The sequence below is a fragment of the Sorex fumeus genome, unplaced genomic scaffold (assembly GCF_029834395.1).
Source record: "Sorex fumeus unplaced genomic scaffold, SorFum_2.1 ptg000035l, whole genome shotgun sequence".
NCBI classification, from domain to species: Eukaryota; Metazoa; Chordata; class Mammalia; order Eulipotyphla; family Soricidae; genus Sorex; species Sorex fumeus.
In genome coordinates this window covers 31,478,420-31,501,100 of record NW_026606092.1, presented here as the reverse complement: position 1 = coordinate 31,501,100, position 22,681 = coordinate 31,478,420, and the positions used below count along the sequence as shown (strand labels likewise).

The following is a 22,681-nucleotide window of genomic DNA, read 5'->3' as shown; positions in this document are numbered from 1 at the left end:
CGGCATGCTCCAGTGGCATCCAACGGACAGTGTTTCACACTTTGCCCCTTCTCAGCATCCCTTTTAGTTGGCCTTTTCCCTATCATCTCCCTGTATCTTAGGGGGTAGAAAGACATAGCGCTTGTGCCATAGCTTACATTGTCCCCTCATTCCACTACAAAAGCCTTTTTCAAGGGACCTTCAGAATAAGAATCACCTGGCATGCTTATTTCAAAATGTATTCCCTGGCCTGAGACAGAGCTCAAACAGCCGTGTGCATGCTTTGATGAGTGAGACCTGAGTTAAACCTGAGACACCACGTAGTTCCCTGAGTACTCAGGAGTGACCGGCAAGTATTTATCCAGGAGTAGCAAAGCCCCCCAACCCCAGAACTCTCTGGAAACATTTCTAATCCTTTTGAGTCCCGGACACCGAATCAAATTTTCCAAAGGAGGACCTAAGAATTTATTTTCTTCAAATTCCCTTTCCCCACCAGCCTTAAATCAATGAGTACATTTGGACATTATGTTATGCTGTACTGTCAAATGCCCCTTCTTTAAAAAGTATAAACTTTACTTATAATTCAAACAAACATATCACTTCACCACTCAGTTGCCAGAGACTAAAGAGTATGTATCCAGGCCAACCAACTCACAAATAATTTACTAAGCTAATCTGAAGATGGTGACAAGTGGTGCCACTGGGTCACTGTGTCCCACCACTTTTAAGCCATTTGACCTTATAGTAAATCTAAGGGAAAAAATAAAATGATATCATTAAAAGCACACTGTCCTCCCATTGTTCATCTATTTGCTTGAGCGTGCACCAGTAACGTCTCTCTTGTGAGACTTGTTGCTGTTTTTAGCATATCAAGTATGCCATGGGGAGCTTACCAGGCTCTACCGTGTGGGTGGAATACTCTCAGTAGCTTGCCGGGCTCTCTGAGAGGGACAGAGGAATAAAGCCCGGGTCAGCCATGTGCAAGGCAAACACCCTACCCGCTGTGCTATCACTCCATCCTATAATTAAAAGCATGCACTAAAATGTAAAAAAAAAAAAAAATTCAAAGATACTCATCTGTTTTGTACTAATCAATGAATGTAAATTACATCAACTAAAAATGTTTATCTATCCTCTCAAATCAAAAAGCTGCACTCTCTATTCTTCCAGTAAGCAATAGTTTATTCTATTTATGACTGGGTATGTCCAACTATGGACACTAAGGATACAGACTGGGTAAATAAACCCTTGTGGTGTTTTCATTCAAGTAGAGGAATGAACAAGCACAGTAGTAAGTGACTGCAGTTAGAAAGGAAAGGAAGCAAAAGGGATAGAGGAGTTAGGAGAGGTCTCTCTAAGGATGTAATATTATAATCAACACTTGAGGGTGAAAGGAAGCCATTCTCAAAGGGAAAATTTAACATGCCGGTGGATTGGCCACAAAAAGTCCCAAGGTCAAGAAAAACCTCCAAACAACAGGCAGGAGGCCTGGGAAAAATTAAGTAACAGATAAATAGATCAACTTTTTGTTCAGAGCAGACCAAGTTTAAGTTTGGATTTTATTCTCAGTGTGATATCATGGAATATTGTGGAAGTGTTGAACCAGGGCCTGGTCTGGCCAATCTTTTATGTCCTTATTCTGACACATGAGTCCAAAAAGAATGAACTCCACGTGGAAAAGAATAGTGATAGGAGACCATCTTTGGGGCTCTACCAGTGCTAGTGGCCTGGACCAGGTAGCAGCAGGGATCAGAAGACAAGGATAGGTGAAAGAAACTAGGAAGTAGGACTTGCTACTGGCTTGGATTTGGGTATGAGGCAAAGAAGGGAATCCTTCATTTGGCCAAGCCTCTCCTGACATTCCAGGCCCAGGAGTCTGAACACAAGAGACTCTAAGCCTCCTAGATGTGTGATTCTGGAAATAAAGCCAGATTCTGGATATTCCAGACAGTGGGCTTCATCCAGGTTCACTTAGATGCTGAATGAAAGGGGTGGAAGATGTGACTGAGAAATACATCTGTCAAGTATGTACCTGAGGTAAAAACTGGTGAGGCAATGTCTTGCTTTAACAAAACTTCACAGACAGGAGAATTGGAAAAGTCTTGAAAAATGAAGTCAATTAGTTTATCTCAAATGATGTCATTTTGTTGTTGTTCTTTTTCCCAGGCTAGAATCCGAGGCTGAGGGACAGGAGTCTGAGAGAGGGGACGGGAGGAAAGGGTATGAGTAGAGAGCGGGAGGTTGTGTGAAAGAGCGAGGCAGGTGTGCTAAGGCTGTCCTCACCAGCTTTGCCTTTCTTCATGTCTGTATCTAGGAGTGACCGTGCAAGCCCTTTCCACAGTTCCTGTCATGTTTAGCTACTGGGTAAGTGTGAAACTGCTCACCACCTCCTTGCAGGGAGACACTCATGTTCAGTTCCTTAGCATGTAGAAAGATGCCTCAAGTGTCAAACTGATCTTCCCCTCCCGAAATCTCTTCCCCTTCAGAGATCGATGGAGACACTTCACACTTCTCACACTAGTGTCTGCCTCCAGGCCTGACTTGGGTTTATGTATCTGCTCAACTAAGCAAATGTTCACTGGGAATGTGATCACATATTCTTCCCCTGGCCAATAACCTCAGCATTATTACAGAGAGTCCCGATCTGTCTCTGTGATTGGAGCCACTCATTAAAGTTAAAATGCCCTAAACCCTCAATACGCCTGAACTGATCTTATTAAGTGCGATCATGACAAGAGAAGTGGCACTGCAGGAAAACATCAGGCTCCTAGCAATGCATGAATGATGCTGAAAGGGAAAAAAAAAATTGAATGAAGGTGGAGTTAGAAGAATTGAAAGCAAACCTGATCAGCATTAGCAATTTGCTAAGATCAAGTCTAAATATCAGGAGCACAGGCAGGGATTGGAGTAACCCATGAGCAGTCTGGCATTCCATCATGAGGAGTGATAAGGAGGTGCCCTGAAGGTATGTTCAGGTACTCACCAATCCTAGCCTCCTTCGGGGAGTGGGGCACTAGGTCTGCAGCTCCTGCTCTCCCCTCCATCCTACCTCTCATGTTCTGTGTCAGGTCCAATTATATCCTTGTCTTCAAATTATACTCTCAATTTTTCTAATGAATCAATAATTCAGCAATATTATTTGTTATTGCTTGTTCACTGTGTGTTTGTAATGAGTAGCTTCTGGTTCTCTAAGGGGGTAAAGTCTACTTCCATCTCTGCCTCAGTTTTCTGAAAGGTAAATGCCCTGAGAGCTGACACCTGAGCTGACACATCTTGGGTAAGTGTTGCTGAGAGGAAAGAGTTAAAGAAGCAAATTTTATTTTTTTTATTTTATTTTTTATTTTTATTAGTGAGACATCATGAGGTGCAGTTTTAGACTTACAAATTTTTGTCCTTGGGTTTCAATTATACGATGATCAAATACCCATCCCTCCACCAGTGCCCATTTCCCACCACCACGGATCCCAGTATCCCTCCCACCCACCATTCCCCCCCCATCCCACCCTGCCTCTGTGGCAGGGCATTCCCTTTTGTTCTCTGTCTCTTATTGGGTGTTGTGGTTTGCAAAAGAGGCATTGAGTAGCAATCATGTTTGGTCTATAGGCTACTTTCAGAATGCTTCTCCCATCCCTCCCAACACCTTTATTTGGTGCTCCCTTCTCTATCTGAGCTCCCTTTTCCCCTAGCATGTGTGGTTGGCCTCCAAGCCATGGAGTAAAATTCCTGGTACTAATCTCGGCCATTCTTGGGTGTTAGTCTCCTATTTTGTTATTTTATGTTCCCCAGATGAATGCAGTCTTTCTATGTCTATCCCTTTCTTTCTGAGTCATTTCGCTTAACATGATACTTTCCATGTAGTACCACTTGTATATAAATTTCATGACTTCGTCTTTTCTAACAGCTACATAGTACTCCATTGTGTAAATGTACCAAAGTTTCTTTAACCAGTCATCTGATCTCGGGCACTCAGGTTTTTTCCAGATTCTGGCTGCAATGAACAAACAAGTGCAGATGTCACTTCGACTATACTTTTTTGCCTCTCTGGGATATATTCCTAGGAGTGGTATTGCTGGGTCAAATGGGAGCTCAATTTTTAATTTTTTGAGAATCGTCCATACTGTTTTCCAAAAGGGCTGAACCAGTCAGCATTCCCACCAACAGTGGGATGTCCCTTTCTCGCCACATCCGCACCAGCACCGGTTGCTTTTGTTCTTGTGGATATGGGCCAGTCTCTGTGGTGTGAAATGATATCTCATTGTGGCTTTGATTTGCATATCCCTGATGATTAATGATTTGGAGCATTTTCTCATGTGCCTTTTAGCCATTCGGATTTATTCTTTGTGAAAGTTTCTATTCATTTCATATCCCCATTTTTTGATGGGGTTGGATGTTTTCTTTTTGTGGAGTTCAACCAGTATTTTGTATATCTTTGATATTAACCCCTTGTCGGATGTGTATTTGGTAAAATCCTTTCCCATTCTGTAGACTGTCTTTGTATTTTGGTCACTGTTTCTTTTGCGGTGCAGAAGAAGAAGCAGATTTAGAGGTTGTGGATATGGCTTAAGTGGTAGGGCACATGTCTGGTGAGTGGCTGGTAGTTGGATAGACCCAATAGAACCTGAGTGCTCCAGGGACTGCCCTCAAGAAAGAAGGGGCTGGAGAATTAGTACAGCAAGTAGGGAGCTTGCCATGCTTGTGGCAGACCGAGGGTTCAACCCCTCGGACCCCAAGCCCACCAGAACTGATCTTTAATTGCAGAACCAGGAGTAAGCCCCGAGCACAGCTGGGTGTGATACCCTCTCCTCAAAAGAAACAGTTTTTGTAAACTATGGTATTTTCCTCCCTGTCTCTACCAGGCCAAACCTCAGGACACTTTAGACCTGTGTCAGCTTCTGAACAATGATCTAGCCGCCACCGTGGCACAACACCCCCGGAGATTTGTGGGTCTAGGAACATTGCCCATGCAAGCCCCCGAGCTGGCCGTCCAGGAGATGGAGCGCTGTGTGAAGAAGCTGGGCTTCCCTGGGGTCCAGATTGGTTCCCACATCAATGAGTGGGATCTGAACGCTCAGGAACTCTTTCCGATCTACGCAGTGAGTATGCAGAGTTCTCCGCAGCAAAGGGCAGACACCCGGCACAAGATGCTGGTGGGTTGGTGACCATGCAGCTTCCACATAAGCCAGAAAGAGGGTAGGTGGCATGTTGGGTTTGAGCATAGGAGGGAATGTCTATGCCTCAAAAGGAGTAGACATTGCACTAGAAGATGGCAAGTACAGATGTTTCCTTGGGCAGAAAACTCAGGAAAATCACTTGGGTTCTCTTTGCTTCCTTTTTTCACTTGAAGTCAAAGTATTACCCTCATATTGGCTATAGAACAATAAAGCCATGTTTGTTTTTTTCTATTTTTTCTTTTTTAGCTTTTCGGGTCACACCCGGTGATGCCCAGGGGTTATTCCTGGCTCTGCACTCAGGAATTACTCCTGACGGTGCTCAGGGGACCATATGGGATGCTGGGAATTGAACCCAGATTGACCATGTGAGAGGCAAATGTCCTCCCTGCTACACTATCACTCCGGCCCCAATAATAGAGCCATGGTATAAAATAATTGGTTTTATTTTGGAGAAAAATATGCTTATCATTTTTCAAAATTATCAAATCGTTTTGAAGAAACTCTAGGGAAATACAGAAAATTACAGAGGAAATCAAAAGTAACCCTTAATTTCCCCCTCGAAAAATGAATGGCATTTGGCATAGTAATTTCAGTTTTTAAAAATTTGTATACATCTACATCTTAATAAAATCAGAAGTCTATAAATTCTATGTCTGTGATTTTTATTTTATTTTATTGACCTTTTGGGTGACACCTGGCGATACACAGGGGATACTCCTGGCTCTGCACTCAGGAATTACCCCTGGGGGTAGCTCAGGGGACCATATGGGATACCGGGAATTGAACTCGGGTCAGCCGTGTGCAAGGCAAACGCCCTACCTGCTGTGCTATCACTCCAGCCCCATCTGTGATTTTTATGTCCTAGTTGAGAACTTCCAGATAAAATGAAACTTTTCTTCAGGCATGATTTTTAAGTAACTACATCATAATCAAACACATAGATATATTTTTTCTTTATGAATCCTCAATTAAGATACTTTGTGTTGTGGACACACCTAACTGTGCTCAGGGCTTACTCCTGGTTCTTGTTCAGTATCACTACTGGAGGTGCTAGGGGAACCGTATGCTCTGTCAGGGGTGGCCTGGGGCCAGCTATAGGCAAGCACCTTGTCCTCTGGACTGTCTCTCCAGCCCAATTAAGATACTTGGTTAAGCTTTAAATTTTGAAAATACACAACAGAAGTGTGCTGCTTCCCTGTTCTGGCAATTAAGCTTTGGGACATTAAGACTGGAGTGGGGGGCAGATTATTGGGTAGAAAGTACTCTTAACTCATTTCCCTTCTAGCCTACCAAAAACAAAAGTATGTAATCAAAATGTCATCAAAATGTTAACATTTGATGAAATTAGATGCCTAAACCATGAACCTTTTTGTGGGTGTTGTTGCTTATTACTTGCAATGTCTGAAATATTGCATAAAATAATAAAATATTTTTGCAAAAAGTCAGTGCCACTCATTTCAGAAGTATCCAACTTCAATGTCCATGGATGAACTTCTCACATCTTCTTCTACCTGTTCTTTCTGCAACTAAACCTGCTTTTTTTTTTCTTTCTTATTTTACTTTTTGGCTTTTGAGTCATACCCAAGAATGCTTGGTTTATTCCTATCTCCCCTCAGGAGACAATCCTGGCAGTGCTCGGGGAGCAATATGGGATGCCAGGATCAAACCTAGGTCAGCCATATGCAAGGCTAGTGTCTACCCACTATATTATTACTCCAGCCATAAACCAGCTTTTTGTAGTGCCAGAAATTAACTTGTATTCATCTTTATTTTATTGCATTTTAAAATTTTCTCACTTCCCTTCTAGAAATATAGATTTTTCTGTTGTTTTTATTAGTAAATGCAAAAGCTTCAATCATGAATTCAATTTCCCCCTGGTTGGTAGACTCAGAAAACACTGAAATCATTGATCATTTCATTTAATGTTTATTGAATTCTTATTACAGGCAAGATTTTCCACAGCATTGTTGCTATAGACACTGACCACCAGTTAGGGGATTGATTACCTATGAAATGGTCACTTAAAGACCTGAAAGATTTAATGCTTCTATAAGTGTTGATTTCCCTGATGTTTATTATTTTTTAAATTTTATTTTCATAAAGTTGTTTACAATAATTGATTTACGTTCAATATTTCAACACTAATATCACCACCATTATACTTTTCCACCACCATTTTTATTTTGTATTACTTGTTATGAATAGTATGAGATGTCTGTAAGGATCTATCTCACAGTGATTCGATAGAAAAGTAAAAACAAAAAAAAATATTGTGCAAAAGTCACGTGGACACTTTTGCAGCCGCACACTTCTGGAATTCTAACATTTTAAATAATTGGTGTCCGGAGACATCTCTGCAGCAAGCTGCTCTGTTCTGAGATTCATTTGTGAGTTTCTGGATCATGGCCATTAATGGCACCCGGAGGCAGTTTGTGGGGGTGACAGCGAGGGCCCAGGAAGGGTGTAGAGATGGGAAAGAATAACCCGTACCAGGCTCCTTGAGTCCTGGAGTTTTCAGTCACTGGTCCTGCATACCTAAGTTTTTCAGGGAATTCATTCTCTTCTGTGGGGGGTTCGGGACAAGCCTGTGAAGATCACTCATGAGAATGGAAGTGAGTGGGTTCTAGAGGTTTGTGGTCACCAAAATTCCCCAATGTTTAATGGCTACAGAAGTTGAGCTGATAACAGTGTAAGTTTTTGGAAACTTTATTGAATTTTGAAAGACAATTCATTTTATTTGGCTCATCCAGATTGTTTCACTACAGTATGAGTAAGCCTTCAGTCACCAGCCATTTCATTATTTATTGGAAATAGTCTTATGGATTATTGAGGGGTTGAGAAAGCAGTAGCAGTAGGTTCGGATCCAAATAGATACTTTAATTTGTGTGATAGTTTGACCCCTCAGTCATTTTAACTAGACTCTTGGGGAACTGCCAGTCTCCAGAGGCATTCAGGAGAACATCCTGACCACAGTTGACTCATGAGATCCTGAGGTGGGTGGCACATTTATTTGGTTAGTGAGACTTGTCAAGCATCGCTCTTCTCTATCTGACGTCAATAAGTGCTGAAACAAACCGAGAGAGAAAGAGAGAGAGAGAGAGAGAGAGAGAGAGAGAGAGAGAGAGAAGTTGCTTTGAGACAAATTGGCTTTGTCATTCCAAGGTGAGCCTAGAGGTCCAAGTTCTGGTCTGTTTTCAGACTGTACAAAATTAGTTACGAGTATGAAGCACACACAGTGAGAGTGTGCTTGGCAAAATGCCTGTCTCTACCTTTAAAAGAGCTAAGTTACTTAGTCTCTGTCTGCCTTAATATCCTTCTCTATAAAATGGAGTCATAGAAATGCTCATCTCATAAATGATTAAACTAGTTAGTAATTATAAAATTCTTTAACAGCCCATGGCACATGGTTAAGTACTGAATTAATGTGTTACATTTGGGGGATTATAAGTGACTTCTCTCTGTATTCTCTACCACATTTCACATTATGGAACACGATCAAAAATATCTGTTTGTTTTAATTAATCATAGATAGGGGGCTGGAGCGATAGCACAGCAGGTCGGGCGTTTGCCTTGCACGTGGCCGACACGGGTTCAATTCCCAGCATCCCATATGGTCCCCTGAGCACCGCCAGGGGTAATTCCTGAGCGCAGAGCCAGGAGTGACCCCTGTGCATTGCCGGGTGTGACCCAAAAAGCAAAAAAAAAATTAAAATTAATCATAGATAGTACTATGTGCCTTTGTCAAGTTCAACCCATAAACCATTCTCCAAAGCTGATATTCTCTTTCTAACCTGCGTCCATGATCAGAAACCAATTCATTTGTCTCCCTTCAAAAGGTATTTATCTCTTCTGCTCCCTGATGAATGTAAAGTCTTTTATTCAGTTCTCCCTTTGTCTACCACTCAGTAGCCCTTGTCCCAAAGTAGTTTCTCCATAGGGTGGGGGAGGGAGGCTTCTGTACATAAGTCATATCGGATTATCTGAGTTGGCCCAAATATATGTGTAAAGTATACGTAAATATGTCAGGGCACCAAGGGAAATCCTCCCCCCCCCCCCCCTTTGAACGACAAGATCAATCTTGGAGCATTTTGCTCTCAGCCATAACACTTGAATGATGGCTGTTTCCTGTGGCTTGTTTTGCCAAATGATACATTAAATTCATCAATCCAGCTCATGATCACTGACACACCCCTGATTAATTCTAAGTGTTCTTTTCTACACAGGAAAGAAGAAGGTCATCAGACTCTTTTAGATAGATCAGGAAGAAACTTCAAAATTTAATTCAGATCAACATAGACCTAGAGAAAAGCAGTTTCCCCAAAATAGTACCCAGTTTTCGCTGACTCATCTAAGTAATCTTTTCTCAATTCTTATTTGAAGGCAGCTGAAAAACTGAACTGTTCTATCTTCGTGCACCCCTGGGACATGCAGATGGATGGACGAATGGCTAAGTACTGGCTGCCTTGGCTAGTAGGTTTGTGTCAACCTGGGATCTCAAAGAGAGAATAAAAACTTAAATTTTCTTTTTCCAGTTTTATATGAAGTCATATTATGCCAGTGAGAAAGTAAGATTAACTATTGTGAGCTATTGTGAGTTATTGAGTTCTTACTCAGATAAGCACTGTATATACTGACTCCTCTAAATTTAATTAGATCCACTCTGACTAAATTATGTAGGATTGACATTTTTATTGTTCTTTTGAGCCCCACACCCAACAATGCTCAGGGTTTACTCCTGGCTCTGCGCTCAGGGGTCACTCACTCCTGGCAGGTCTCAGGGGACAATATGTGGTCCTGGGGATTGAACCTGGGTTGGCTGCTTGCAAGGCAAGTGCCTTACCCATTGTCCTATTGCACAGGCCCTGAAATGATCATTTCTATAAGAACTTTATGATGGAAAAACTGAGTCTTTGCATGGTTAGTAAGTCATTGTAGCCTATAATTAATAATTGAAAATGGAGTTACTCAAATCTGTCTGACACAAAAATCTCACTACTCGGACTCCTTTGAAGGATCCCTCAACAGTAACCATGCCAGTAGATTTTCTTAAAGAAGCCAGTAATTGCATCGGCACTTACAGATGAGAATCTTGGAATTCTGAGTATAAGGTCAACTTCTATCACCCAAGGGTCATGGCCAGTGATTAAGAAAACCCTGGTTTTCCATGTCCTTAATTGCCTCCTTTTGCTCTTTGCCTTCTGCACTATTTGTTCATGATTTCATGTGAGGGTAAGGGAGAGAAAAAGAGAAGAAACCATCATTTGGTCTTTCCGCTCTTTTATTACCATCCCTCATAAGACAAAGAAATGGATACAGATATAAATTAGTCAACTTCAGATTATCAACAACCTAATGAAAAGTAAAACTCCCACATGGATTCTCCTGTTGGGGGAGGGGGGATGGGTAGGGGAGTAAAAATATCCATTCTCTCTTCAGCCCAATTAGTACAAGTAAAAATGAAGTAACTTCCATGAATAATTAAGTTGTGTTGGGGCCAGAGAGATGGTATAGAGGACACAGTGCTTGCCTTGCAGGCAGCTGACGTGGGTTTGGTCCCAGGAACCCTATATAGTCCTTTATGAACTGCCAGAAGTGATCTCTGAGTGCAGAATCCAGGGGAAGGCCTGGATACCAGCAACGTGACTCAAAACAAAAAAAAATAATTAATGTAAAAGGAATTTAATTATATATTGAAAGTCAAGAAGCTGAACTGCAGTTCCAGCAAGACTTTACTGTGTAACTTCTAACAAAGACACTTCTCCTCCATGTTCATCTGTAAAATGAGAGAGTCTCTGCTCTGACATTTTATACCTCTGGGATTGCTCAAGGATCATCTATGTAGTTATCAAGGCTAGCTTCTTATCCTTTCTCTACCTCCAAATTCTTTTTTTTACCTCCAAATTCTTGAACAACAATAAATATAATGAGATATTTTCAGAAGTCCCGATGCTATCCATCATCGAAGAACATCCTCTCCAGTGTGAGAAGTTTAAAAGATATAAATCCAACATTATTCATGCCTATCAACATTGAAACTTCCTGCATGAAAAAGTAAGGAGGGTATTTGTGTAAGGGATCATTCCAGGGTCTAGAGAGATAGTAAGCAGGTGAAGCACTTGCCTTGTGCTCAACCAACCCATGTTCAATCCCAGATACTCCACATAGTCCCTTGGGCACTCCCAGGAGTAATTCCTGAATGCAGAGCTAGGAGTTAACTCCTGAACACTGACAGCAGAGTCCCCAAAACAAAGTCCAAAAAATAGGATTTTTTTATTCCCTGGTTCATTTATGCAACATATATATTTTGTTCACTTCCAGAATGCCAGGCACTGTGCAAAGATACTGAGCATACAGACATGAGCTGAAATGTGGTTCTGATTAGAAAAGAGATAATAAACAAAGAAGCTAATTTCAAATTTGATTCTGATATAAATTAGCAAACTTGAGGGCTAACAGAGGAGAACTGGGACCCAAATTACAAAGTAAATATTCCACTCTGGATCCTATGTAAAGAATGGATTGGGAGTTTATGATTCAAGTAATTCATGGAAAGTCAAATCCAGGGACCAAAAGAAGAGCTACTATTCATTCCTCTGCCTTCAGGAATCTCTCTGCACAAACCTCTCCATATGGATGTGAATCCATCACATCTTGTCCATAGAGCAGTGACAGACTCAGTGAGGGAGGAGCATCTGGTAACGCTCCACTCAGCAGGCTTCTGGGGGCCAGAAGGTGCAGAGCTCATCTGGTAGAGCAGACAGACACGTTTAAAAAGCAGTTATCTGGCCATGAAACCTGGTCCAGCTTCAAGCTGATAAAAGCTGCAGATGTGGACCAGCTGCTAGGAACACAAGATACTTGCATTAGTTTTAATCCATTTTTTTTTTTCATCCTTACTGCTAAGAAGCAGAAGATACTTAGCAGAAACAGTATTTGTTCACGTTTGTTGTTCACTTACTAAGGAGCAAGAACTAACCTATATTATTCCCATTTTACAGATAGGACACTGAAGCACAGGGAGGCATTAATATTTGCTGAGTACCCCCAGGGTGAAGTTCTGGCCAAGAACTTTGCTGACATCATCATTTGCAAGGCTCCACAACAGTCTTGCAAGGTGGACAATTACTGCCTCTGTCTTACAGATAAAGAAACACAGACTTGGAAGCATTCAAAGTCATCAAAGACCAGGAAGCCAAACACTGGAGGAGCTAGGATTCTGTGTAGGCTCACTGTATGTCATTTGCTCCATTGCATCCAAAGCTGAAACTGAGGGAATCAGGACAAAAGTCAGGTCCTCTGGCTCTTTATTGTGCAGCCATGAGATGCCTCTACCTGCAAGTGGCAAATAGGAAGCTTCATATGGTTCTTCTTTCCAGAATAATGGCCCGTATACAACCAAACTATGTTGGGACAGATACCCCAATTTTTCTCAACCCTGCTAGTTACAGCAAGCTGCTATTTCCTGGCCATGAACATCACTGGGATTTCTCTTGTTGAGGTGACAAGGTCTACACTTGTGCATGCTTCCTCTTTCAGGAATGCCAGCAGAGACCACCATAGCAATTTGCTCCATGATCATGGGTGGTGTGTTTGAGAAGTTTCCTAAGCTGAAAGTGTGTTTCGCACATGGAGGTAAGAGCCTATCTGTACCAGCGAATGTGGACCAACATAACAAAATACCATAGACTTGTCCCTTAAACAACAGACTTTCATTTTCTATTCATTTTAGAGGCTGAAAGTTCAAGATCAAAGTGGATATAGGGTTGATGTCTGAGAAGATTTTTTTTCCTAGATTGTGGAAGGTCATTTTCTCATTGCATCTGCATATGGTCTTTCTTTTGTGCAGAGACAGAGACAGAGAAAGGAGAGAAAGCGAGAGACCCGGGTCTTCCTCTTATAAATACCCCAATCCTACTGGATTAGCATCCTACCTTATGATCTTTTTAAACCATAATTGCCTCCTTAAATGTCCTACTCCAGGCGAGAGAAATGGTATACTTGCCTTACAATTAGCCAACCCAGGTTCGATCCCTAGCATTCTCTATGTGCCACCAGGAATGACCCCTGAGCACAGTGCCAGGAGGAAGACCTTAGCACCATTAGTTGTAACCCCAAAACCAAAACAAACAACAACAACAAAAATGAATTCTCCAAGAGTAGCCCCTGAGCAGGTTACTCCCAAACAGGATGTGTCCCCAAAACAAACAAGAGTCCTACTCCAAATATAGGGAACTTGGTAGTTAAAAATTCAACATCTGAATTTTGAAGGGACCAAGTTATAAAGTTACATGATGTCACCAAGTTTAATTTGCTTGGTAGCACTGTAGCACTGTCGTCTGGTTGTTTATCAATTTGCTTGAGTGGGCACCAGTAATGTCTCCATTGTGAGACTTGTTGTTACTGTTTTTGGCATATTGAATATAACACGGGTAGCTTGCCAGGCTCTGCCGTGCAGGCAGGATACTCTCAGTAGCTTGCCGGGCTCTCCAAGAGGGATGGAAGAATAGAACCCAGGTTGGCCGCATGCAAGGCAAACGCCCTACCCACTGTGCTATTGCTGCTTTGGTATCATATTTAAAATTTTTTTGTTGTTGTTTAGTTAGTTGGTTTGGGGGCCATCCCCAGAAGTGCTCAGGAGCTTAACTCTGGCTCTGTGTTCACTGACAGTAGTGATGGTCAGGGGACATCTTATGGTATCAAGAAGTGATCAAGGGCCTCACACATACAAAATAGTCACTCAGTCCATTAAGATAGCTTTCCAGCTTTTTCACTTCTTTCATTTTTTTACTTAAATCCTTCTAGTCAGAGCAGAAACTCTCCATTTTCAATATCCCCGTCATTCACTATTATATCCAAGTAGACGTATTTCATTCATTTACATTTCCCACTTGATCCCTATAGGTAAATAGAGTGTAACTCTGAAACACACACATCAATACAGGTACTACATATAGGCTATTCTCTACTATACCTTTCTTCTCAATAACATATAAATACATCTCCCAAGTCAATAAATACAGTAGTACTGAATTTCTGGTGGGTATTGAATGGCATTGCATTTTATAGATATGCAGTTATTCTATAAAAATTCACTAATAAATTCTGTTTTTCTATAAACCATGCTATATTTGAAAGCTTCACCATATATCTTGACCCAATTCTCTTCTCACTTTAGGATAAATATCTTGAGTCTAAATTTCTAGATGAATTCTTGTCTTTTGTTCTGGGTCACCTCCCAGAATTGGGAAACCTGTAGGTTCTTTGTAAATGTTAACCAATGAGATGAGAGTAACTTCTTGTATGTGATATGAAAGTCGAGAGGAATCCATTTCAACTGATTCTAGGCACTCAATGTTGAATTTTACTTGCAGGTGGTGCCTTTCCCTTCACAGTGGGGAGAATCTCCCATGGATTTGCTGTGCGCCCAGATCTGTGTGCCCAGGACAATAGAATCAACCCAAAGAAATACCTTGGTTCCTTTTACACAGACTCTTTGGTTCATGATCCTCTTGCCCTCAAACTGTTAACTGATGTCATGGGAAAGGTAAGTCAAGTCTACACTTAGATGGACTATGAGGGCCAAAATTCAGGATCAGAGGCAAGCTATTGCTTGATTTGTCTCCAAAATAGAAATGGATGGAAGACAAGGCATTTTAAAACATTTTTTTAAAAATTTTTATTAGTGAAACACCATGAGGTACGGTTGTAGACTTACAAATTTTTGTGCTCGGGTTTCAGTTATACAATGATCGAGTACCCATCCCTCCACCAGTGCCCATTCTCTACCACCAATGATCCCAGTATCCTTCCCACCCGCCCCCATCCCTCCCATCCCACCCCACCTCTGTGGCCAGGCATTCCCTTTTGTTCTCTCTCTCCTTTTAAGTGCTGTGTTTTGCAAAAGAGTAATTGTGTGGCAATCATGTTCGGTCTATAGTCTACTTTCAGCATGCATCTCCCATCCTGGGAAGATCCTCCCAACACCCTTTATTTGGTGCTTCCTTCTCTATCTAAGCTGCCTTTTCCCCCAGCATGTGCGGCTGGCCTCCAAGCCATGGAGCGAACCTTCTGGTACTTATCTCGACTATTCTTGGGTGTTAGTCTCCTATCTTGTTACTTTATATTCCACAGATGAATGCAATGTTTCTAAGACAAGGCATTTTTTAGAAGACACCATGGGGCCAGGGGGAATGTGTAGTAGGTAAGGCACTTGCCTTGCATGAGGCTGAGCCACATTCTATTTCCGGTACCCAATATGGCCCCCAGATCAGACAGGAGTGAGCCCTGAGGGAAGAGTGAGGAGTAAGCCCTGATCACTGCCATGGATGGCTCAAAAAACAAAAACAACAAAAAGGAAGACAGAACAATGTTTACTTGTCTTTCTACAGCTTCCTTCAACATAAAATATGTCATCAGGGAACCATTACGTGTGCCAGAAAAGCCCCAGATATGCACATGACTGGATTCTTCCCCAAATCAGTTCCTCCTCCTCGGGTCGTCTAAATATTCATACACAGTTTTCATTTTTGGTACACAGAGAGAAAAATCAACGGTTTTAAAAGCAAATTGACCTGCGTTATTTTTTTCTCAATGTGCCTTTTTAAGAAGGGGTGAGCAATTCTTTATTATGTTTCAAGAACATGAGCGATTAAAATGGGGGAGAGGATGCTAAAATGACTCTCTCAGTGTCTGAATCCAACAGGATCCACTGAGGCCAACTCTCATGTCAGTCATTCCATATTGACAATTTCCTTTCTTTTATTATTTTTAAGTTTTATTTTCATAAGTTGGTTCACATTAGTTGATTATATCCAATATTTCAACATCAATCTCACCACCATTACACCTTCCCACCACCATAATTTCCAATTTTCCCACCTCCATTCAAGTCTGCTTGCTACAGGCATATTCTAGATAATTTATTTTCTATTACTTGTTTTGATTATGAGAGGTTGTGTGGCCACAAAAGCAGCGACATGCTACTGGAATTCTAAATATGTAAATGATTTGGGTCCAGAGACATCTCTGAAGGGAACTTATTTTGAGATTCACTGCTGTGTCTCTGGCTCAAGGTCAGTGTCATACTTAAATATGGCCCAGAGGCAGTTTGTGGGTGTGACAGCCAGAACTGAGAAGGGGCAGGAGGGGAGATGGGAATGGATGAACCATCTTCGCTGCCATGTGGCCTCACATCTTCAGACCCTGTTCCTGTGTACCTGGGTTTTTCTTCTGAAAGTTTGTGGCCAATAGGGGTTTATCTGGAATGGGTGGAGAGGAAACACCCGTTCCATCTGAGAAGCCCCAGTGAAATCGGCTTGGCACAGGGTCCAGAGACATCTCTGGTGAGCTGCCGTCTTCCGGGATTTGCTGCTGTGTAAATTAACCTGCATTAAAACCCCGGTTCTACCCTATTTCGCTGTTGGGGGGAATGTCATCTGGTCAAAGCTCTATGAAAAGCAATATGGAGATCTCTCAAAAAAGTATTAAAACTTTTCTATAACCCAGAAATACCACTTATTGGCATCTACCTCCCAAAACACAAAAATATTAATTTTGAAGAATATGTGCATGCCTATGTTCATCACAGCACTTACTACAACAGCCAAGATATGGAAATAACTCAAATTCCAGGTGTGAATGAATGGATCAAGAAGTTGTGGCATAAATACACAGTGGAATCCTGTGCAGGTCTAAGAAAGGATTAAATCAGGAGCCAGAGCAATAGTCTATTGAGTAGAGCACTTGCCTTGTAGGTAACTGGCTCTGGTTTGATCCCCAGTATCCCATATGGTCCCCTGAACACTACCAGGAGTGATCCCTAAGTTCAGAGCCAGGAGTAACTCCTGAGCACTGACAGGTGTGTCAAGAAGAAAGAAAGAAAGAAAGAAAGAAAGAAAGAAAGAAAGAAAGAAAGAAAGAAAGAAAGAAAGAAAGAAAGAAGGACTGAATCATGAAATTTTCCACAACATGGATGAAACCAAAGGGTGCCATGCTGAGTGAAGGCAGTTAGAAGGAAAGGTATAGATACAGAATGATCTCTCTCCTATGTAGAATTTAAAGATACACTATAAGGGAGTAAGAAAAGGACAAAGGCAATAGAACCGGAGGGGTGGTTTACAGAACTGAGTGTGCAGGAGCCGTAAAGGTGAGGTTTGAAAAGGAGGGACTTTTGAGATCTTGGTGGAGGGAAGTAGGTACTCTGGGATGAATGAGTCACACATGAAACCATCATTAACTATATTGTGAGTCACAGAACCTCAATCAATAGTAGTAATAAAAACAGAGAGTCAGTGAGCTCTAGAATGAGCTTCCTTTTTCTAAGAAATCTAAAGTTTAATTTAAAATGAGGAATTGTTGGAGTTCTTCCTGGCACAGCTCCCTGACTGTCTAGGCTGCTGGGCTTGTGTGGGGAAAGCCCCTAGTCTTAGCCTTGAGGAGGTTAAGCTGTTGCCAGGGGAATAGGCATTCCCCAGTCATTAGCATGGTCCCTGGCCTTGCCATTGCATGTACCCAAGGTTTGAGATTAGGGAAACTGGCACCTGAAGTGTTTGTAAAACATATTGTTCCACATCTGCATTAGCTCATAGAAATCCCATGACACCTCATGACACTCCATCCCATCTAATTCATGTAAGCCATAGATTTCACCTTTCTCCTTCCATCTCATGATCCTCAAGTAATGCATTCCTTTCTGCCCCTATAGACCCATTATCTTCCCCAATGACCTTCACCATACTACAAGTCTATGGCCTGTGTGGATGACTTTGTCTCAACTATGCTGTGCACTGGAACCTTTGAGCATCTATTTCACTAAGTGTCAGAAAACTTTCACATGTTCCCACAGTTCAGTAACCACGGGCCAGTACAGGGAATTAATGAAAAGGAGTTTGATAAGAAGTCACCTTGAGTCACTGGTGGAGGGATGCTGACACTCATGGTGAAACACCAAGAGTTCAGCGTTGGAGCATTATATGCCTGAAACGTTATCATTAGAAACCCTGCAAGTCTCAGTGTCTGAATTTTACAAGTTTTCAATAAATGGGAAATATTTAAATAAATAAATAAATAAAACCCTGCTTCCTTGGATTGGGGAAAGGATTCAAGTGGTAAAGCACCTCCCTGGCATCCATGAAGCCCATGGGTTCCAATCCTAGCCATGCAGGTCCTCTCATCATGACAGGGTGTCACTGCGTTGGCTCCTGAGAACCTCCAGATGTGACCCTGGTGTCTCCCACGCAGATGGCCAATTATCTCTAAGAGTGGCCCTGCCTATCACCAGCACCCCTGGGTGACCCTTGCTTTAAAAACTCCTGGCCCTACCTCTAATTAGGCTAATTGTGAACTTCACTGTCCTCTTCCATTACAGACATAAAACTGAAACAAAGAGGGAAGAAGCCGTGCCAGAAGGGGGACAAGAAGCTCATAAAAAGGGTCTTGTGTCCACCTGCATTTTCTTTCTGAAAAAGAATGACCTTGGTTTTGACAATGATCTTATTTGATCAAAAACAAGTTTCAAGACTTCTGCTTGAAACTTTGAAAGCAGAAGTCTTTCCTTTGACATAACAGAAAGAGCTGAGCACATGCTGTGCATGCAGCAGGCCCAAGTTCCATCTCTGGCATCATTTGGTTTTGGTGCACCATGGGAGTAACCCCTGAATCCTGAAGCAGGAATAGCCTCTGAGCAAAGTTGGGTGTGACTCTGAAAAAAACACAAAATCTCTCCTCCGGCATGGTCTACTCACAAGTGTCCCTGATGGTAGCTTGTCTACTCTTAAGTATTCTCAGCAACTTATGACAATTTTCGAGCAGGGAGGGGGGAATCTTTTGAGTTTTCTAAAAGAGTATGAAATATTCAAAAAATTACTGTGTAGCATTTACTTTAGTTGCGAGTAGACTCTTATAGCATTTAAAGTCTCATTTAGAAGAAAAATGCCCATTATTTGAAAGGAGTCAGCTATCTCCAGAAGCTTCATTTCATTTTAAAACAGTTCTCACCTTGTGAAACTTGAAAATCAATGTAAACATTCCGATTTGGTAATTAGACCGTGTGGTTGACCTGTGCTTCTGAGCCTTCTAACTCTTGTGTTTGTTCCTGTCCTAATGGGTGGTGAGCAGTTGGTTGTAACTGTTGATGATTATTGGTTTGGACCGAGAGGTGGTGGGAGGTGTGTCTGCAGGAAGTTTACAAAGAGGAGAAGCAGAAAGGGTCTGTGAGATTTGGACTTTGAGCAGTAGAGAAGGGACGGGAAAGGGCATGGACCTGGGGAAATGTTCTTTCTCATTACCTCCCATCAAGCGTGGCTCCCCCTGGCGTTCTTGGAAACAGCAACCTCAGGAGAAAACACAAAGCCATTTTACGAGGAAAACCGCAGCCGTCAGGTTACTACCAACAACCTTCAGGCAGCATGCATGAAACAGTGATCAGCTAGAAGAGGAACATGGCACATGCCTGTAGTCACCGGGGGACATAGCTAGTTAGTGAACATATGTGAGGACACCATAATAGGGATCCCCAGGAAAACTCAGGAAGTAGTTTTCAAAATAGTGGTCCTGTGAAGATTTGGGTCAGTATAATATGGGCATCATAAGCAATTGTGACCTCATTTTACATGACCTCTTAAGTTGATGACTCCAGGGAACGGAAGCAGTATGTATTAATAATTTACAATTCTCTTTTAAAATAGTAATGCTTCCTCATTCTAGTTATGTTCATATTTAAAAAGTTCTTCTCAAAATCTATACCTCCAGAATGGCTACAAAAATGTTCTAACATGATAGCCAGTTTAGACAGCAGCCTGCCCAGGTTAGAGCAGCGAGAGATTCAGAAGATGTGTTAGGAATAAACAAGCAGGACACATAGAAAAATGTAGGAAATAAAAGAAAATGATGTCACGAACTCAGAGGAACCAGAGATCCATGCAAAGGGAAGATCATCACTGTATAACACTTGGCTCACAGTGAACAACATTAACTGTATAAATGCTAAGTACTGATATAAGTAAAAATCCTAATTCCATAAAAGAAATGGAAGACAGAAAAACCAGAGTTGAGACTGGAGAGATAGTACAGCTGGTAGGGTACTTGCCTTACACACACCCGACTTGGGGCAAGATCATAGGGAAAAAAGGTGTAACCCTGGCAGTACTATGGAAAGCCCTAGGGGGAAACATGCTGGGTAAAATCAGTCAGGTAAAGAAAGAAAAATACTCTGTTTCGCCCCTTTGCAAGATAAAAACAAACAAAATAAATAAATAATGAACAGCCAAAAAAGAACAAACTCACTGGAATCAGTGGTGGTGGAGAATGGGCACTGGTGGAGGGATGGGTACTCGATCATTGTATAACTGAAACCCAAGCATAAAAGTTTGTAAGTCTACAACTGTACCTCATGGTGTTTCACTAATAAAAATCTAAAAAAAAAAAAAAAGGAACAAACTCTCAGACAGTGAAAATTAAATAGAAGTTATTCAAGGGGAAGGGGAAGGGTACATTTGGCAGAAGGGGATACCTTTGGTGAAGGATAGAATTGGGCTTTGGAGATGACACAACACACTTTCAAGAGATGTGAGTTATAATGCTGTGCACCTGAAATTGATATATTACAAATCTGTATGATATTACTTCAATAACAAAAAATTTAATATAAAATATTAAATAAAAAATTTACTTTATATATTTAGATTGATAGATTGTTTCAGAGGTTGGTCACCTTCCCATTATGACCATATAATTTTGACGAGATTCATATTGGCGATTTATTTCTGTGTAACTTATTGCCTTAAAACTTGGTGCCTTTAAACAATAACTGCTTGTTAACTCTCATGGCCTCTTAATCTTGGTATATGAAGAGCAGCTTGGCTGTCTTAGGATCTCTTGCCAGTCTGTAGGCAGCTGCGTATCAGGAATTCTGATTGGGACAAAAGGATTTATGTCCAATGTGCTTTTTACACGTGGATGGAACACTGGTGCTAGGTTTCAGCAGGAGACTTCAGCTCCTCCCCAACTATTTGCCATAGAGGTGCTTAGGTGTGGCCACAACCCCAAGAATGGGAGATCTGAGAGAGAGAGAAACAGTCAGGAAAAAATGAAACAGTAAAATGTGTCTTATGAGAGGAGCAAGAGAAAGAGTCACTGTGTATGGGGGGAAGGGGGGGGAGAGAGAGAGAGAGAGAGAGAGAGAGAGAGAACTAGTGCAGAAACTTTCCTTTTTTATGTCTTGGCCTCTAAAGTTATTTAGCACCATTTAGGTCACATTTTATTTGTTCAAAGCAAGTCGTTAAATCTGCATCACATTCTAATAGAGTGGAATTTGAAGGGAGGAGTATCAAAGAATTTGAAGACACTTTAAAACCACCACATTCTGCACTCTGGTCACAAATTGTTTCTATTTCTCCTAAATGTGAAATATCTTTACCCCTCCCATAGCCACTCCTAAAGCCTGAGCCATTTACGCCATCAACTTAGAGCCTAGTTTCCCATAATTTAGATTGTGATTTAAATTACGTGTATGAGGCTCTTGATGTATAGTTTGTATCCATTTCTATTCATCTAAAATCTGATTGTAACCACAAAGGCCCTTTTCCACTGTAGCTTTGAGGGCCAGTCAGTCAAGAGACACAGTGATGGGCCAAGAAAGTGTTTCATTTGCAACAAACCAGCAAGTTGAAAGATGACAGACTCATGTCCTGAAAAAAAATCTTGTCTTTGAGGTCACACACTATTTTCATAGAGAAAGAGAACAGGGGAGGTTTCTGAAAGGGTGGATTGAAGATTGGGGTGTACATGGCTGTACAAGAAAATCGCTTGTGAAATAGACAGTATCAAGAAGTTTTGAAGATATACTTTAGGACTTCCAGATGTTAGTATTGGTATTCTTTGTCCTTGTCTGGGCTTGTCATCAATGGTGGACTAGGGTTCTCAGCCTCTACTGATAGTCATCTGAGCTAGAGTTCTCAACCTCCAAGTATGGGGAAAACTGCCCCCCTCTTGCCTGAGTATGATCATCCCAGCTGAGGATTCCAGAAAACTTGATGGCTTTGGGAGTCGAATGGACCAGAAATAGGCCCTAAATAACAGGAGTTATATAGAAACTCCATGGTCTTTCACACTTATGCCCCTTAATGGAGCAAATGCAAGAAGCGCCCATGCCTCTCTTCATATCCACTTGTCAATGCCAAGATTGCTTCTCCTCTAAATTAGCTGGGGCAAATGCCCTGAGATTCGAGACTGTTCCAACCACCTGTGTCTTCTGGGTTGCTTTTTTAGCGTCCTGATCTATCCTTACATTTTCCAGCGTCGCTTTATTGTCTTATTGGTGATTACAGAAATACGCAACTGCAACCCTTGTAGGTAGGTGTACAACTTAATGAAGTTTGCCTCGGGAGACGACTATAAGAAAGCACCTTATTGTTCATTCTAACACCCACTGGTGTCTTTCTTCTGTCTTTCTCTACAAATATCCTTCTTGTGGCTGTGCAGACAAGATGGTTGTTTTGAGGACATGAATCTGCTATCTTCCAACCTGCTGGCAC

The 22,681-nt window shown here is 41.6% G+C and overlaps 1 protein-coding gene across 1 annotated transcript in view; it reads left to right on the top strand.

The window, feature by feature from the left end:
• Window positions 1-22,681, top strand: part of ACMSD (aminocarboxymuconate semialdehyde decarboxylase) — an 89,732-nt gene that overhangs the window by 30,313 nt on the left and 36,738 nt on the right. The window contains exons 4-8 of the mRNA XM_056117648.1: window positions 2,294-2,343; window positions 4,836-5,072; window positions 9,531-9,624; window positions 12,687-12,782; window positions 14,522-14,694. Of these exons, the coding sequence (XP_055973623.1) occupies window positions 2,294-2,343; window positions 4,836-5,072; window positions 9,531-9,624; window positions 12,687-12,782; window positions 14,522-14,694 (650 nt within the window). The remainder of the gene's footprint in view (window positions 1-2,293; window positions 2,344-4,835; window positions 5,073-9,530; window positions 9,625-12,686; window positions 12,783-14,521; window positions 14,695-22,681) is intronic.